Here is a 17,492-nt window from a genome sequence, read left to right on the forward strand (position 1 = left end):
AAATGCAAGAAGAAAAAAAAAAAAAAAAACAGAACACAAAAACAGAGTAAATATCTAAAAATAATATAAATTTTTCAACATCAGCAACGGAATCCGAATTTTTTTATTTTCATCGATTGTGGTGAGATGAATAGGAATGACAAATTTACCGTCTGAAAAATGTAGAATAAAGGCTATGATAAGTAAACCAAACCCCATTGAGATCCATTGTTTTAGCCTCTCACCATGACCCTGAAATAAAATTGGTCCATTGTTACTCAATTGTTGTCACGTGCTCGATCGATATATTTAACTTATATACACTAACACTATAACAAACTTTTACATTTATAAGTACACTTTAACCAAATGTAACACATGATAGTATAAAAATTCTTCTACGTTGTCAGTTTATAAAAGTTAAATCGTTGAAAGACGGTTGTTACCTTAAAATGAATCAAGACATGTCCATAATGTATGCCAATTGTTCCAGACATGATAGCTGAAATTGAACTAAACAGAGGAAACAGAGAAAATGTTCTTAGCTTAAAATTGTGTAAATATATTTTTTCTTTTTCGATGAATAGATTTCAAACACGATATATATATATATACGAACCTTAGCAAACCTTCAGGTTCAAATGGAGCGCGACACCAAGTAGGAGCATCATCGCGAAATGGACCTGTTTCTGGATAACTCAATGTACATGCCTAAATATATATTATCACTATAATTTAGTGATTTCAAATTAAGATTCTTAATACAATAATCATCGTAGTTAGCTTTGATTATATTGTGATACCTTGGAACGTGCCCAAACAGGTTGATTGTACAGATGATTGATACCCCAAACTTGTCGATCAACATAACCTACTGCATTGCAGGCAGGTCCTAAATGCCCCCTCATACCACATTTTACCTGAAAATTTTCACCAAGGGCGGAACTACAATATTAGCTATGGATTCAGATAAAGTTCAAATCCTGAATACGCATCTAAGTATACTATTTTAATGTTGTATACAGTGTATCTTTGTGATGTATCTCCGTCGTGCTCCAGAAAGTTCCAGTCAGGAACATAAAGACCATATAATGTTGTCATGTAAACAACGAATGCAACGAATCCTCCAAGCCTACAAACAACGATAACAAGATCCAATTTTTTGTTAAATTTGCAATCTCATTGTCACCTATTATCAAAAGGCCACGTGTTTGAACCATGAAAAATAATCAGGCCAACACGTGAGGAGTGTGTTGGAAGACATAATATTAAGTAAACAAAAGCGTACTCTCTATATATAACAAATTAAGCTTTTAGATGATCGTATGGTCAAACAATTAAACAAGTTCTATGACACGAAAGAATTTCACATTTTCTTGAACCATTCAACATGAAATGAGTAAAGAATCAAACTATAAGTCTCAAATTTATACGAAATGTACAGGACGACGCGATGATTAACAATTGTGCTTGCTTACCATTGCCATTTATAGGCAGTGAAAATTGAGAAATGGCCAGGGGTTAAAGTTGTTGGCCTCAGCTTGGTAGTTAAGATCTCTATTAAAGCCACTATCAAGTACACCAAGGCTATTCTCTGTAAAATTTGCACATAACCAAAAAATAAATAAAAAAATTGTATTAGATTGAAAAATAATAATTCATTTCCATATAATAGCTACCTAAATTTGACACCATTTTTCATTTAGACACCTTATTGTGGGATCTGACATACTGAACACCTAGTGAAAAATAGCATTGAATAGGGGAATGTCGATGCATTTGGCCAAGCTCAAAGGACAAATAGATCAACGGTTGCCCCTCTAAATTTGACACCATTTTTCATTTAGACACCTCATCGTCAGAGTTTGATATATTGAACACCTATTAAGAAATAGTGTTGAGTAGGGGCTAGTCGATGTATTTGGCCTAGCTCAAAGGTCAAATAGATCAACAACCGCTTCCCTGAACCGACACCATTTTTCATTTAGACACCTCATTGTGGTATCTGATATATTGAACAACCTAGTGAAGAATGGCGTTGAATAGGGGGTTGTTGATGCATTTGGCCTAGTTCAAAGGACAAATTGACACCATTTTTCATTTAGACGTGTCATCATGGGATCTGACATATTGAACACTTAATTGAAAGATAGCGTTGAGTAGTTGGCCATTGACAAATTGATCAACAACCCCTTAAGTTTAGCACAATTTTTTATTTAGACACCTCATCGATCGTGGGAGTATCACATATTGAATACCTATTGAAAAATAGCGCTAAACTATGTCACTCGAATCCTTCAGAAATATTGTTGTATCCATGTCGGAGGACTTTACACACACCTGAAGATATTTTTGAAGAGTCCGAGCAACATATAGACATCAAGTAAAGAATGAAAGAGGTTGAGATCACCTGTAGAATACCACACCATCTTATTACTTTCATGTCCACTCCATAAGCTAGATCATATGGTGCATGTGAGTATCCTCCTGCATTAATGCATACACAAATTCTTATTTATCTAGGAAAAAAAATATAATTTCAGTTTGGACTTAACTTATATACATTGATGACTGATATTTAAAGAATTTTATACTCGAAACTTAAACTCTTTCTCCTAATTGTATACAAGTAAAAATTTTCATTTTAAAAAAAAATTGTCTTTGAAATAAACAAAATTTGTTTGATCAACAAGAGGTTGTAAAATTTATAAATCATACCTTGTAGAATTATTCCCCAAAAGAGAAGCTTCAATGTCCTTAGTGTTACTTTTCTAATTGCAGCACTAACCTTGGGAACTCTCTGAAAAGCCACAAATAGCTCCATTAAAATGATTCCAAGATTTAAAAGTTTTATTTCACTTTTGAATAATGGACTATTTATAAGAATGACTTTGGAGGTAGGTGGTCCTGAACTTTTGACCTCGCTTGTCGTATGAGCAAAACTTCAACTTTAACAATTTTTGACCTTGAAAATTTGCCCATCAGACAAGCAGAGTCAAAAGTTCAAGATCATCTACTTTCAAAGTTATCAGGTGTAATTTCCTGAATTATAACGTGTCATTATATATTTTTGAAGAAATAATATCCATTGATCACTTTTCGGATATATCTATAAAAAATTGGTATTTTCCTAAAGTTTCACTAGTAGAATTTAAAATTTCATCATAGAAACTATTATATATTTTAATTACAAGGACTTAAAAGTGACTATTTTTGTGAGATTATGTATACCTTCAAGGCAAGAGCAATTGCAACCCCTACAATGAAGAGAAAAAATGGCATTACAAAATCAGCCAATGTGCAACCATTCCATGGTGAATGATCAATACGTGCATATGCTCCTCCAGCATCATCTACCAATATCATCAACTATATAAAAAAAATAAAAAAATCGCAAGGGAAGTTAGTGTTACGAAGCAATAGAGAAAAAATAAATAATAAGTAGTGGTATTAGCAAGGTAAAGAACAACATAGAGAAAAACTACAACAGTTGTACTAGATTCATCGAGTTTAACTTTTACATATTGATGATAATATGAATAAAATAAATCACACTATCAATTCACCAAAATGACAAATGAGCTAAACTTATTAAATTAATGGTGTAGAGGATTTTTCACACTATCAGGTCATTAAATAAGTTAATCTCAAAATAAAGATAAGTAACAATTCACAAAAAGATAAAACAAGTAATCTAGAAAAAGCAAGAATATAGCCACGTGCTGCAACACGTTAAAATGAATTAATAATTTTATATTATCAGTAAATATAAGTTAAATCGTGTACCACTATAGTGAGACCTCTAAATGCATCCAATGTTGCAACCCTTTTACCCTTCTTAATAGTTGGTTGTTCTTCTTCCTCTTTTTGCAATGGTTGGCTCAATGTTTTTAGCTCATTTTCATGGCTAGCCAAATCTTGATTATTATCAATTCTATTTGTATCAATATTTTCTTCACTAATATTATTCTTTTGATTGCCAAATCCTTCTTCTAACTTCTTGGGATCCTCCATAAAAGCTAATATAATTCACTCTCTTACTTTTCTTTTTTAAATTTCAAATAACTTGCATGAATTTATAATACTAGTGTGAAATTCTAACCATAATAAAATATATAAATAAATTGATGGGGAAATGGACAAGGCTAAAATCAAAGCCGGCTATTTAAATTTAATTTTTAGCCTCTAACTTGGATGGATTATATCTATATAAAAAAGCTAGTAATTAACTATATGTATAGAAAGTTTTTTTTTCCTAGTGGCAATGTTTGAATTTTTTTTTTTTTGAATTATATTGATGATTCATCATAGAAATGGAATTAGACAAATCAAGAGTTTTCTCTGGAGTAAATGAAGACAGAGAAATGTCGGATTTACACATAAATGGTGCTAATTAGCGCGTTAATTTATTAGATAGAAATTCTTTGTCCTTAATATGGAGTGAGAGAACGACTTTACCTTCTAATGTGAGACTTCTTGAGTTTTGACACAAATTTAAATTTAATCGGACATTAGTACATATATAAAATATCGAGTGGACAATCTTAAAATACATCATGTATACTTGTTTAATTTTTAATTAACTTCAACTCTTTAACAACTTCTGAATGTTGGTCAAACACATGGAATCAAATTATTATACTTTAAAATCAACCTTAATTTACTATATGATTGAATCTATTTGTCCTAGCAATATTTAATAAGTGATTTTTTTACTCTCTCAACTACGTTAATGGTTGGTAAAAGAGTCAAAAAGGATGAAAACAAAATAGACTACAAAAAGTGGGTGGAATTGCAACTCTTCCACTTTGTTTCAATGAGTTTCAATAAGAGCAAAACAAAGGGGTTATATATGTAGTCAATAGTCAAGATGTCACAATTTTGTCACACAAGAGTTTGAATCACAATAATCTTATCTTGGTCGTCGATAAGATTTTTCTTTTTAAAATTTAGTAGGTCCCACTCATTAAATGAAATCCACTTCGAATTCTGATTAATCATATGTAATCATGATTCATGTAAGAAAGTCTCAATTTAAAAGTAAACTGCTTCCTATCAAAAGTGATTTTATTCCAAAATTCGAATGTGGCACCTTTAATTAAAAATAGAAGTTATGTACTTTGTGTTTGTAAGGAAGTCAACAAGCAATTATATAGCTGCCGGCCTAAGATTCTCAAACATCCAAATTGCTACAAAGACTTATAAGTATAAATGAATTAATCTTTTTTGTACATAATATTTAGTATTAAAAATTAAAATCCCTCATAATATGTTTTTACTATATGTTAATCAAAACTCCAAACAAAACTCCATATAATTTGTCACACAAAAATTAGTCTTTGCACAAACAATGTCAATTGCAAATTTTAGCCTCCATTTGCTCACTAGTAGATGGTACATGGCATTTTCTTCTTTAATGATACTATTTATGTCTGGTGCAACTTTCATATTTGGCCTTTATTCAGGGGATATAAAATCCAAATTTGGTTATGATCAAACAACACTAAATTTAATTAGCTTTTTCAAGGATTTGGGTGGCAATTTAGCCATAATTTCTGGTCTAATCATGGAAATTGTACCACCTAGGGCAATTTTGGCTATTGGTGCAATTTTGAATTTTTTTGGTTATTTCATGATATGGTTGGGTGTAACGGGGCGAATTTCGAAACCCCATGTATGGCAAATGTGTTTGTACATTTGCATTGGTGCAAATTCTCAGTCATTTGCAAACACTGGAGGAACTGTCACATGTGTCAAGAACTTCCCCGCTAATCGAGGCATAGTGTTAGGCCTATTAAAAGGCGCAGTTGGCCTAAGTGGCGCGATCATGACACAATTGTACCTTGGTTTTTATGGTGACAAGAAGGGTGAGTCCTTGATCTTGTTGGTTGCTTGGCTACCTGTCCTTGTCTCGTGCATATTCCTCCCATCGATTCGTATTATGAAGGTTATTCAGCAAGAAAATGATGTCAAAATGTTCTTTAATCTTCTTTTTGTTTCACTTGGACTTGCTATTTTTCTCTTGATTATGATCATCATACAAAAAAAGTTCACTTTTAATAGGGTTGAGTATGTTTTAAGTGGTGTTGTTGTTCTAGTTCTAATATTCTCACCATTGGTTTTAGTCATTAGAGAAGAATTTAACATTTGGAAGAGCAAAAAAGGACTAGTCTCTAGTGACATTTCACAATTGAACGCGTCAATTCAAGTGGAAAATCCTCCTTCATCAAAAACAAATTGGAGTTTGTGCTTTAAGAGCGCGTTTAATCAACCAGAAAGAGGTGAAGATCACACAATCTTGCAAGCATTCTTCAACATTGACATGTTGATTCTATTTGTAGCTACAACATTTGGGGTTGGAGGTACATTAACATCGATCGATAACTTAGGTCAAATTGGGAAGGCCTTAGGCTACCCTGACTCAAGCATCAGTACATTCGTGTCATTAGTGAGCATATGGAATTACCTAGGAAGAGTATCCTCAGGATTTGCCTCTGAAATCTTGTTAAGCAAATACAATTTTCCGCGCCCCTTGATGCTCACTCTCGTGCTCCTACTCTCGTGCATTGGCCATCTTCTCATTGCATTTGGTGTTCGAAATTCACTCTACGTGTCCTCTGTTCTCATGGGGTTTTGTTTTGGAGCTCAATGGCCATTGATTTTGTCGATAATTTCGGAATTATTTGGACTAAAGTACTATGCCACATTGTATAATTTTGGCTCTGTGGCGAGTCCTATAGGTGGATATATACTCAATGTGAGAGTTGCTGGTCATTTATATGATAAAGAAGCATTGAAACAATTAGAAGCTAAGGGAATTTTCACTAGAAAAATTGGAGAAGTTTTGAATTGTGTTGGGGTACAATGTTATAAACAAGCATTTTTAATAATTAGTGGTGCTACATTTGTAGGTAGCATTGTTTCATTGATTTTGGTGTTGAGAACAAGAAAATTTTATGCAACTGATATATACAAGAAATTTAAACAAGAGAGTCAAGTAATACAAGACACTATTGTCACTTCAAGGGAAAATAATTGAACACCATGCATATGGTGTGACGTCGTCGTGTAGAAGTCAATTCAGAATTTGAAATCAGTACGTACGTGCAGCGTAATTATATCAATCATTACTATATTGTAATGAAGATGCCAATCTATTAAATGTATATTATTGTTTTAAATTATTGAGTTATTCTAATTTTATAAAGAAAATTATGGTTTATTCTAACTTTCATCAAGTAGGTCATTATTTTTTTTGTTAAACTCCTACGAAAACGAATTTAAGTATGTTCAAAATTGATCTATACATGTATATCACTAAACTTTGCTGCTTTGTATGATTATATGAAAAATATTAATTTCTTAACATTTATAATTTTAATTTGTTCTTTTTAAATAATTTTCAAATACATTAGAAAAAAATATCACTAAATCAAATATTTAATTCAAATGTATGAATTTGATATGATGTTAAAATAAAAGCATCGAAAGTTATTTGTGTGAGAAAAAAAAAGTAGGAGCAGAGACGAGGGTAAATATAACTTTTTTCTATCAAGGATAAATATGAACCCAAACTTGGATGATAGGGTAAATATATTAAAAAAATATAACGATGGTAAATATAACCCTTTTTCTTTTAAGTAAAGAAGCAAATATAACCCTTTTCCTATATATATATATTTAAGATTGTAATATTGGGCGCATAATCTGCAGTAGAAACCCTAGCAGCAGATGGCACAAAAGAAGAAGTGTGTATCCTCCCATCGCCATGGCCATGGAAATTTAGCAAGTAGAAAAACTCCCAATAAGAAGAAATCCATCGTAAACACAAAAAAAACTAATATTATTGGAGATGAAGAAGCTACCCAAAAATTCAAGGTAAGTTGTTTTTGAACTAACTTTAGTTGTTGTAGCAAATCTCTGATGTATTCTAATTTTCCAATCTAGGTCATAAGAATTTATTTACAAGAGGAAATAATGATGGAGATCCTCAGAAGGTTACCTATGCGGTCTCTTCTTCGGTTCAAATGTGTTTGGAAGTCATTAATTGATGATCCTTACTTTAGGAGGACACATTATATTCATAACAAGGATGACCAAAATTCCCAAAAAATTCTTACCATGGAAAGGTTATTTATGAAGGATGAAGCGTTTAACTTCTATACTTGTTCTTTATCGACGCTTGAGGATAAACAAAAGCTTGATTGGCCTTCAAGCTGCAAACCAAATATTGCCAGAATATTTTGTTCTTGTGATGGATTGGTTCTTATTCTTGTTTCTTCTGGAGGATACAATGAGGAACTTGTGTTGTGGAACCCGTCCACAAGAGAATCAATACTACTTCCCCATCCAGAATTTCCAGTGAGGACTTGTGTATGTGGATTGGAATATGATGCAACTAGTGAAGACTATAAGATCCTTGCAATTAACCTCAATGCAGCTGATAGTTTCTATACTTCGATTGAATTACTCTCTCTAAAGAGTGGTTCCTGGAGAAGAATTGGTTATCCTACTAGCATTAAGCCTATGCCTGTTTGTGGTTTTAGGGATTGTGGTATGGATTATTTGGCATTTCTACATGGAGCATTTCATTGGCTTGGTATGTCACGCTCTGGATATTATACTACCGTTTCATTTAATATTTCAAATGAGATGTATGGGGAGGTACCGTTATTGGAGCAAATGTTTGGTGTAAGCCCCCGCTACTATACCATCGACCATGGTGTTTCAGTATTGAGAGGAATGCTTTGCTTTTATTCTACACATAATCATTGGACGGAGGGAAGGATTGGCACTTTTAAGTTGTGGATAATGAAAGACTATGGTGTCAGGGAATCTTGGACTAAGTTGATTGAAATACGAGATACTAATCTTTTTCATTCAGCCAGACCAAAATATATGTTTGCAGATTGTCAAGTGTTACTACAGTACAAAGGTAAGAGATGTTTTAATTCTAAATTCACGACATCTAGAGGACCATTTGAATTCTGTCCTAAATGTAATATCACTAAGCATGGAATTGTTTATGCGGAGAGTTTCGTCTCACCTAATTCACTTACTTAGTATTTGCATATGCTTTCTTTCTTTTTCTTCTATCGAAGATTATGTAACAACCTCGAATTTATTTATTACTGCTAAATTTTGGGTTCTGAATGTATTTATCAGTCTTTAAACTAAAATGTTGTATTTATACTAAGCTGTAACTGCAGACCTTTACCCTGTTGCTATATCTCCAAAGTATGTAACAATGTGAGCTCAAACCATAAACTTTTGTGCTGGCAGAAGATAATGTAAGTAAGTGTAAGTTTCGTCTTGATGTTTTTGAAAATATTTTTCCCGAGCCAGGGGTCTATCGGAAACAGTCTCTCTACCTCACCTTGTGTGAGTAAGGTCTACGTACATTCTACCCTCCCTAACATGACTTGATCCTGTAAGTTTTAGTTAAGCGTGAAAGGATCCTATTCAACCTACCACCATCCGTTGTAGATAAAATTGTTGATTAATTTGTACCATAGTATTAACATTATTGTTGGTCCCAATTTTTATAATCTAACAAAAGTTGAAAGCAAGTGATAGCATGCGCGATGGGCTAAGGTGGAGGGACCTCAAGGGGATCATTTTAAAGAAATTTAAAATATAAAGAAGTAAACATAAGAAGAAGTCTCAAAGGATTCAACATCGTCAAACTATATTTACATAAAAAAGTAATGTTAACTGTGTATACAGGAGTATAATTTTCGATGAAGAGGATTCAGATTAACCCCCTTATGCTCAGTGGCGGAGTCAAGAATTTCACGAAGGGTGTCCAAAAAAAAGCGAAAATAATATTGCTAGTGATATTTGAACACATGAGCATTTAGGACTCTTTCAGGGCATCTAAAACCAATGGGCTACAATACCTTATTATGTCAATGGTGTCCAAAATTTGTTATTTAATCACGTCGTGTATTATTTTACTTATAAATACGATATTATTTTTCGATGAAGGGTGTCCAGTTTATAGGGTAGCCACGCCATTGCTTATGCTACCCTAACGGGCTTAGGTTGGCCGGTGGTGTGATTTCCATCCAGACGAATTCAATTGTACCTCCTCCCTTAATCGCGATGGGTGCTAGATTTTCTTTGCTCTATCACCTTAGTACAAGTACTCAGTTTGAGATTCAACTAATTCGAATTCATCTGAAAATTTTGACTTTATGTCCAAAGCTCAATTCAAAAATCTCTGATTAAAAATAAAACGATACTTATCACTAAGCTACAACTTATTTTTTTGTGGTTGTAATAAGTGCAACTTGATATAGCTCAGCAACATAACTTTAAACATGTTATATTGTTGGTCAATATAAACTCTGTATACATCCATCAAGATCACTTTTATAGTGGAAAAGGAAAATGATTGATTATGAAAACTCCAAATTAGGTTTTCTTTATCTAGTAAAACCCACCCAACAAATTAGGAAAGTAAGGTATGGAATTTTCCTAAATACCAAATATTACTATCTTGTTAATTATTACACGTAAACAAAGACACACTTGATAATTCTTTGAAGAAATGTGACAAATATTATCTAGTGTCTAGTCAAATTCTAAAAGAGATATACCAAATTTCCTTTTCCCTATTATATATGCCACCCCTCCACCCACTCCACACACCATGTCAAAAAATAGTGACGGAATCAGAAATTCGGATCAAGAAATTAAAAAAAAAAAATACTACAAATAAGATTTAAAGTTGGAATCACTATGCATTTGAGATAAAGCCAGGTTCAATTCGGGTCAATATTTTCTACGCAAAGCATAACTATATACATAAATTTAATTATTAGCAAATATTTAAACTCATAATTTTATAAGTACAATAATTTAATAATAAAAATATCATATAATAAAGCTGGTCAAATTTTTAATTTTGAATCCATCTACTTTCCGAGCTGATATTCACGTGTAAAGATACATTGAATCGTCTCATTTTGTACTACACCAAATTTACTCATACGTTTAAGATGGAGAAAATTTAAGTTGTCATTTTCATTATTACAAGGCCCCTCCACTTGCAAAAGCAAAAAAAAGATGGTCAACTATCAAGTCAATGTGAAATTCTCATACTAAATTTAGATAATCAGACTAACATTATCATCGCGAGTTGTGACGAGATGAATAAAATTTCTCTATTATTAATAAAAGGTGTCTGATTCGAGCTTTGAAATAAAAACAATCATGGTAATAATCAGTTTCTTCTTTAATGGTCAACTATCAAGTCAATGTGAAATTCCATTCCTAAGTTTAGATAATCACATACAAAATCACCCCCGAGTTGTGGTGAGATGAATAAAATTTCTCTATCATTAATAAAAAAATCTCAGATTTGAGCTTTGAAATAAAAACAATCATGCTAATAATCGTTTTCCCCTTTAATGGTCTTTCTACGTCTCGATTTCGGATTAATTTACCCCAAAGCACGTGTACTGAATGATCTTGAATTTTGACCTCGTTTGTTCCATGGGTAGAATTTAACATTTTATTTTTATTTTTGACTTTGAAGGTTTTCCCTTGAGCAAACGCAAATCAAAAGTTTAAAATCATTCATTTTCAAAGTTATTGAGCGTAATATCTTAGTTCCGGACACACTGAGTGAGAAATTTTAAAAAAGAAGTCCTTTAACACACTACCAAACAAATATATATAGTCCCATAGTGCACTCAACATTTACACAAACAAAACACTCAACCAAATCAAAGCACACAAAATATATTTCCTTATCATAAGCCAAAAAAAATGGTGAACACTAAGTTGATGAATGGACATGGTGGCCTTAACTCCATGGCGAGTTTTGGCCACCATGTCTTCACAGGCCGATGGTTCATGGTATTCGCGAACCTTTTAATCATGTCCATGGCTGGTGCAACCTACATGTTCGGTCTCTATAGTGATGAAATCAAATCATCGCTAGGGTATGACCAAACCACGTTAAATTTGTTAAGTTTCTTCAAAGATTTAGGTGGTAATGTTGGGATTATTTCGGGTTTAATCAACGAGGTAACTCCACCATGGGTTGTACTATTCATAGGTGCAATTATGAATTTTTTTGGTTATTTTATGATTTGGCTATGCGTCACAGGACACATAGCCAAACCGCGTATTTGGCAAATGTGTTTGTACATTTGCATTGGTGCAAATTCACAAACATTTGCTAATACTGGTGCATTAGTTACTTGTGTTAAAAATTTCCCAGAAAGCAGGGGAAGTTTATTAGGATTATTAAAAGGATTTGTTGGTTTAAGTGGTGCAATTATAACACAATTATACCATGCTTTTTATGGTAACAATGGTAAGTCATTGATTTTATTAATTGGTTGGCTTCCTGCCGTTGTGTCTTGCATTTTTCTACGAACGATTCGGATTTTAAGAGTTGTTCGACAAGCCAACGAGACCAAAATATTGTACAAATTTTTGTACATTTCACTTGGCCTAGCTGGTTTTATCATGTTAGTCATCATCATACAAAATAAGATCGATTTCGCGAGGTTTGAGTATGGAGGAAGTGCAGCCGTTGTGTTGATTATGCTCTTTGCCCCGTTGATCATTGTGTTTCAAGAAGAAATTAAGCTTTGGAAAGTTAAGCAACAAGCCTTGGATGAGCCTCGATTGAAAGTTGTTAGTGAAAATCCGCCTTCAGTAGAGCTGACTCAGCCCCAGAAGCTAGCTTTAAGTGAATCTGAGGAAAATTTGACATCAGTTGACTTGACTCAACCTCAGAAGCTAGCTCAGAACGAATATGAGGAAAAGCAAACTTCTTGCTTTAGTAATGTGTTTAATCCACCACCAAGAGGAGAGGATTATACGATATTGCAAGCGCTTTTTAGCATAGACATGATCATTCTATTCATCGCGACAACATTTGGTGTGGGAGGTACATTGACAGCTATCGATAACTTAGGTCAAATTGGAAAAGCCTTGGGTTATCCGGAGAAAAGTATCACAACGTTTGTGTCACTAGTAAGCATTTGGAACTACCTAGGACGAGTTGTCTCAGGATTTGTATCTGAAATCTTTCTAAAAAAGTACAAATTCCCGCGCCCTATGATGCTCACATTAGTCCTCCTCCTCTCATGTTCGGGCCATCTACTTATCGCGTTTGGTGTTCCTAACTCCCTCTACATCGCGTCTATACTAATGGGGTTCTGTTTCGGAGCTCAATGGCCTTTGATTTTCGCGATTATATCGGAGCTTTTCGGGTTGAAATACTACTCAACATTGTACAATTTTGGTGGTGGTGCTAGCCCAGTTGGTGCATATTTGCTCAATGTTAGAGTAACTGGACATTTGTATGATAAAGTGGCTACAAAGCAAATGTTAGCAAAAGGGCTAAAAAGGAAAATTGGTCAGGATTTAACATGCATTGGAGTGGAATGTTACAAATTGGCCTTTCTTATAATTACTGGGGCTACATTGTTAAGTTGTGCTATTTCATTAATTTTGGTTATTAGAACAAGGAAATTTTATAAAGGTGATATTTATAAGAAGTTTAGGGAACAAGCTAAACATGTAGGTAGTTCTTAATTAATTTTTATCACTAAGTATATGTATACTGATAAAAAATAATTATGAGCAATTATTGAGTTATAGGAATTATATGTTGTATCATTTTCAGTAATAGACAAATACTATACTGATTATTCACATGTTCTTGTTTTTTTTTTTGGTTTGTTTTTTTGTCTTTTCTCTGTTGGAGACGGACTGAATTTTAAGTTTATGAGTTATGAATTTACGATTCTTTTCATTAATAGGTAGTAAGGAGTGTTTCTGTCTTTAATGAGTCTTACATGTAAGACACGAAATCGAAGGATACAAATACCGAGTTTAAAATCCAAAAAATTCTTGAAAAAGGCAGCAGTGAAATCATAAATTTCAATACGAGTGTTCAAAATTTAATATTATATATAAGAAATGATTTTTTTTTAATCTATATACCTAATATAATTATTTTTAATGAAGGGTATTTTGTTGGCCCATTTTTTAGTCTATATACACCACTATGCTTCACCTTTAAGTAGGTCTTACGTGACGTGAATAATTTATATATTATATATTTGTTTATTATTTTTAATTTAAGTGTTAAGTAAACGACTGTTAAGATTATTCTACTAAAAAGATCTTGATAAGAAATCTTTTTTCTTTAAATGAATTTTATTATATATAATATAAATTTAAATTAATTAGAATTCCAAAGCAAGTAACGAAATATCGAAAGAAAAATAAAAAAGGAACACCCTTATTATGGCAAAAATAAAAATAGATTTTCTTGGGGCACCCACCATGATGTAGAAACCTGTCCAAAAGATATGTATGACCACCAAAAGCTAATAATAGAGCAAAAATTGACAAAAAAGGACTCTGTTTAGAAATTTTAATTTTATCCCTTCAATAATGTCAGAGAAATGCAAAACAACCAATTCAATAATGCATGCTTCTATTTGTTTTCTGTAGGCTTTCATTTGATTTAACGAACAAATTAATGGATTTTGAATATGCAAGAAGAGTCTACCCAGCCTTTTGGTCAAATATAATGTCCATGGCGGAGCGTAGTGTCACGTCCCGCCACTTTGTAATTAAAATTTGGCATAAAAATAAGTGGGAAGAATCTAGAGTTATGAGAAGTTAGTGAAAGACTCTAGAATTTCTTAGATCTTTCCTTAGAATGCCTTAGAATTCTCTAGGCTAGTAGAGAATTCTAGAAGAGGGACTAGATATTTTCCAAGAAATCTTTAGAATTTCCTAGAATTGGTAGAGAATTCTACAGAGGGACTTATAAAGTAATTTTTATTTGCATTTAAGCCCTTAGGAAGTAGTATAAATAGAAGGGTGTCTCATTTGTAAATCATCCAACAAAGTGTAAACAATCTTCCAAGCAATATAAAGCCTTCTTTCAAATCTTTCTAAGTCTTTCCTTTCATTCTCTTAGCGATCTTGTCTTAAAGGTTTACTTGAGCTTACGAGATCTTGAACGAATAGTGAGTAAGTTGTCAAGTGTCGCACGGAGCTTTAGTAAAGACTCTAAGTCCGTGACAGTAGGCTGATGAGGACGAGTTAATTGACAAGTGATATCTTTCGTGAACATCATATTGAGAATAAGAGAGAAAAGTGAAAAAAAATTATAAATCATAAATCTAAGTTGTATGAGTAGACGTGATTTTGTATTTCGATGTGGAATAATGCGAAAGACAAATTTGTACGAATTGTCTAGGACTCAGGACAATATGTGACTATATGTCATTTATGACTTGGCTCAGAAGCATATTCAAGATTTTGAAATGATAGATGCACTGTTATAAAAAGGTAGATCTAATCGGTTTGACTATTATTGAAAACAATTAAACTTTTAAATCTATAGGTCCAAAATTGAAATGATTAATTAATCAAAACACCAAAAATACTACCAACAACCACTTAGAGAGGTGTTACCTAATTTTAGAAAGAAAAATAATACAAGATAGATATAAAGTTTAAATTTCTAATCTCACTGAGAGGCGCACCCAATCATCATTGCATTATATGATATTTCGATTGTGGGTTCACACATTTATATTTAACAAAAAAAATAAAAATACAACACTACTATATATGATTTCAGGAGGAGGGCATGGGTTCACATGAACCCGATGACCCCCTCTTTCATACGCCTCTGTCTTGGCTATGATATTAAGCACGCTTTAATATTTATGTGTGGCTACTAAAGTACTTCCTCTATTCCAATTTATGTGGCACTTTCATTTTTCGAGAGTCAAACCATTTAAGTTTGATCAGAAATTTGCGCATAAAATCTTCAATTCTTTTGAAATAAAATTTATTTGAACTAACTCAAATACCAGCTTTCTAATTTTTCATTCAACTAAATACGAGTAAAAAAAAACTCATGTTCATTGCTAATTTAATAACACTATAAAAAAATGTTGAAAACTCAATAGACTTCGTTGGGCTGTCATTGATTTTCTTAAGAAAGAAAATCGACGCACTTTCGTCGGTTATTTTTCACTCAAAAATACAGGGAAAATCTCAAAAAGAAATTGTTACTTTTTTAAAAAAAAAGAGTCAATTATCATCCGTAAATTTGAATATTTTACAATAACTAACGGACAAACGACGATTTCTAAAATGTAAAATTACAGTTCAAGAGCATATATAGAAATAAAGAAATCATAAAATTAGTATTTTGTGTTTAAATGGTACATAAAAAAAAATAGAGTTTAAGGGTTAATCTTTTATTATTTTTTAATTATTTTTGTCTTTCACACTCTTAGAAAAAGTGTTATGCACACACTCTGCCACATCACTTAGAAGTGTCAAAATGAAACATAAAAATTGAAGTTAAAGGGTTAAAATAAAACAAGGTTGAGTTGGAATGCCAAAATGAAATTTAAGAACAAATTGAAGGGTCTGCATATCTGTTTGGCCTTTTTTTGTTGATATCTTCAACATTTCATAACATTCTATTGGTTATAAAAAGTTCTTATTAAAGATTAAAAATATAGAAAGTTTAAGATAAAATTGTTTCCAAATTTTTAAACGTAACATTCTTTTTAGAATGAATTAATAAGAAAAAGGTCAAATACATAAACACCCCCTAAAGTTTTGTTTGGTAATACTTTCATTTTGATGGATGAATCAAGGTTAGGAATACTTGTATTATATAAAAATATACCTATGGGACACAAAATTGATAACTCTAAATCATGTTCGATATATAAAAAAATTGTACCAAATATTGTAATATTAAAAGTGCGATGTACAAAAAAATTCTTTTAATATAATATTCGATATCTATCTTACTAACTCCACGCTATTTTCAATATGATTATTTTCAATATTATAATTATTTTCAAATTATTTCAAAAAAACATATCCTTTGTCAAGAATACTAACTATTCAAGACTGTTTAGTCGGGCTCCAATGTGATATCAGACATTAGATGAGAAGCTAAAAAATAAGAAGAAGGGGAATTTACATAAATATTTATATTAAGAAAATATTTTTCATTTATAGCAATACAATAACATTTTCTTTTCATTGGAACACTTATAATACAATTTTAATACATATTACAGAGAACGATTTATGAAGCACATATAATACAAGTTTTATTAATGGATATTACATTTATCACACATCTTAATACACTTATAATATATTATGTCAATTTTTTTTTACCAAACAAGCATACTATATTTTAAATATATTATTGCACTAATAATACATCTATATTGCAGCTATAATTCACTTTTAATACATATTTCTATGTATTGTTATAAATGATAATAAATAAAAAATATCGCTAAAACCAGTAATTATTTTATTAAAAGCTAGTTAAAAAAAATTCAAGAAGACTGTAAATGGGCTTTAGTTCCGGGGAAAGCCCATAGTTCAATACACAGCATTCTTTGGGCCTTCTAATATTTGCGGACTTTATACCAAGGCCTGCTCAACAGGCAAAGAGCACAAAAATCACAATGGAGAAT

General features: G+C 32.0%; 4 protein-coding genes across 4 annotated transcripts in view; 3 read left to right on the plus strand and 1 right to left on the minus strand.

Moving 5' to 3' along the window:
• LOC102589569 (heparan-alpha-glucosaminide N-acetyltransferase-like) overlaps positions 1–3,993 on the minus strand; it is a 5,231-nt gene extending 1,238 nt beyond the window's left edge. The window contains exons 1-10 of the mRNA XM_015311803.1: positions 3,766–3,993; positions 3,211–3,348; positions 2,698–2,779; positions 2,390–2,466; positions 1,458–1,573; positions 1,045–1,111; positions 783–908; positions 599–690; positions 426–492; positions 150–231 (exon numbers count right to left, since the gene is read on the minus strand). Of these exons, the coding sequence (XP_015167289.1) occupies positions 150–231; positions 426–492; positions 599–690; positions 783–908; positions 1,045–1,111; positions 1,458–1,573; positions 2,390–2,466; positions 2,698–2,779; positions 3,211–3,348; positions 3,766–3,993 (1,075 nt within the window). The remainder of the gene's footprint in view (positions 1–149; positions 232–425; positions 493–598; positions 691–782; positions 909–1,044; positions 1,112–1,457; positions 1,574–2,389; positions 2,467–2,697; positions 2,780–3,210; positions 3,349–3,765) is intronic.
• A 1,336-nt stretch (positions 3,994–5,329) lies between these two features.
• On the plus strand, positions 5,330–7,018 carry LOC102589907 (uncharacterized). The gene has a single exon (XM_006354345.1). It carries the CDS (start codon positions 5,330–5,332, stop codon positions 7,016–7,018), a length of 1,689 nt encoding a protein of 562 aa, XP_006354407.1.
• A 667-nt stretch (positions 7,019–7,685) lies between these two features.
• LOC102590223 (F-box/kelch-repeat protein At3g23880-like) lies at positions 7,686–9,138 on the plus strand. The gene is made up of 2 exons (XM_015311833.1): positions 7,686–7,857; positions 7,927–9,138. The coding sequence occupies exons 1-2, from the start codon at positions 7,711–7,713 to the stop codon at positions 9,040–9,042; spliced, it is 1,263 nt and encodes a 420-aa protein (XP_015167319.1). The 5' UTR covers positions 7,686–7,710; the 3' UTR covers positions 9,043–9,138.
• A 2,498-nt stretch (positions 9,139–11,636) lies between these two features.
• LOC102590547 (uncharacterized membrane protein YMR155W-like) lies at positions 11,637–13,608 on the plus strand. Its single transcript, XM_006354347.2, has one exon. It carries the CDS (start codon positions 11,755–11,757, stop codon positions 13,537–13,539), a length of 1,785 nt encoding a protein of 594 aa, XP_006354409.2. The 5' UTR covers positions 11,637–11,754; the 3' UTR covers positions 13,540–13,608.
• The last annotated feature ends 3,884 nt before the right edge of the window (positions 13,609–17,492 follow it).

Source organism: Solanum tuberosum, unplaced genomic scaffold (assembly GCF_000226075.1).
Source record: "Solanum tuberosum cultivar DM 1-3 516 R44 unplaced genomic scaffold, SolTub_3.0 scf00177, whole genome shotgun sequence".
NCBI lineage: Eukaryota > Viridiplantae > Streptophyta > Magnoliopsida > Solanales > Solanaceae > Solanum > Solanum tuberosum.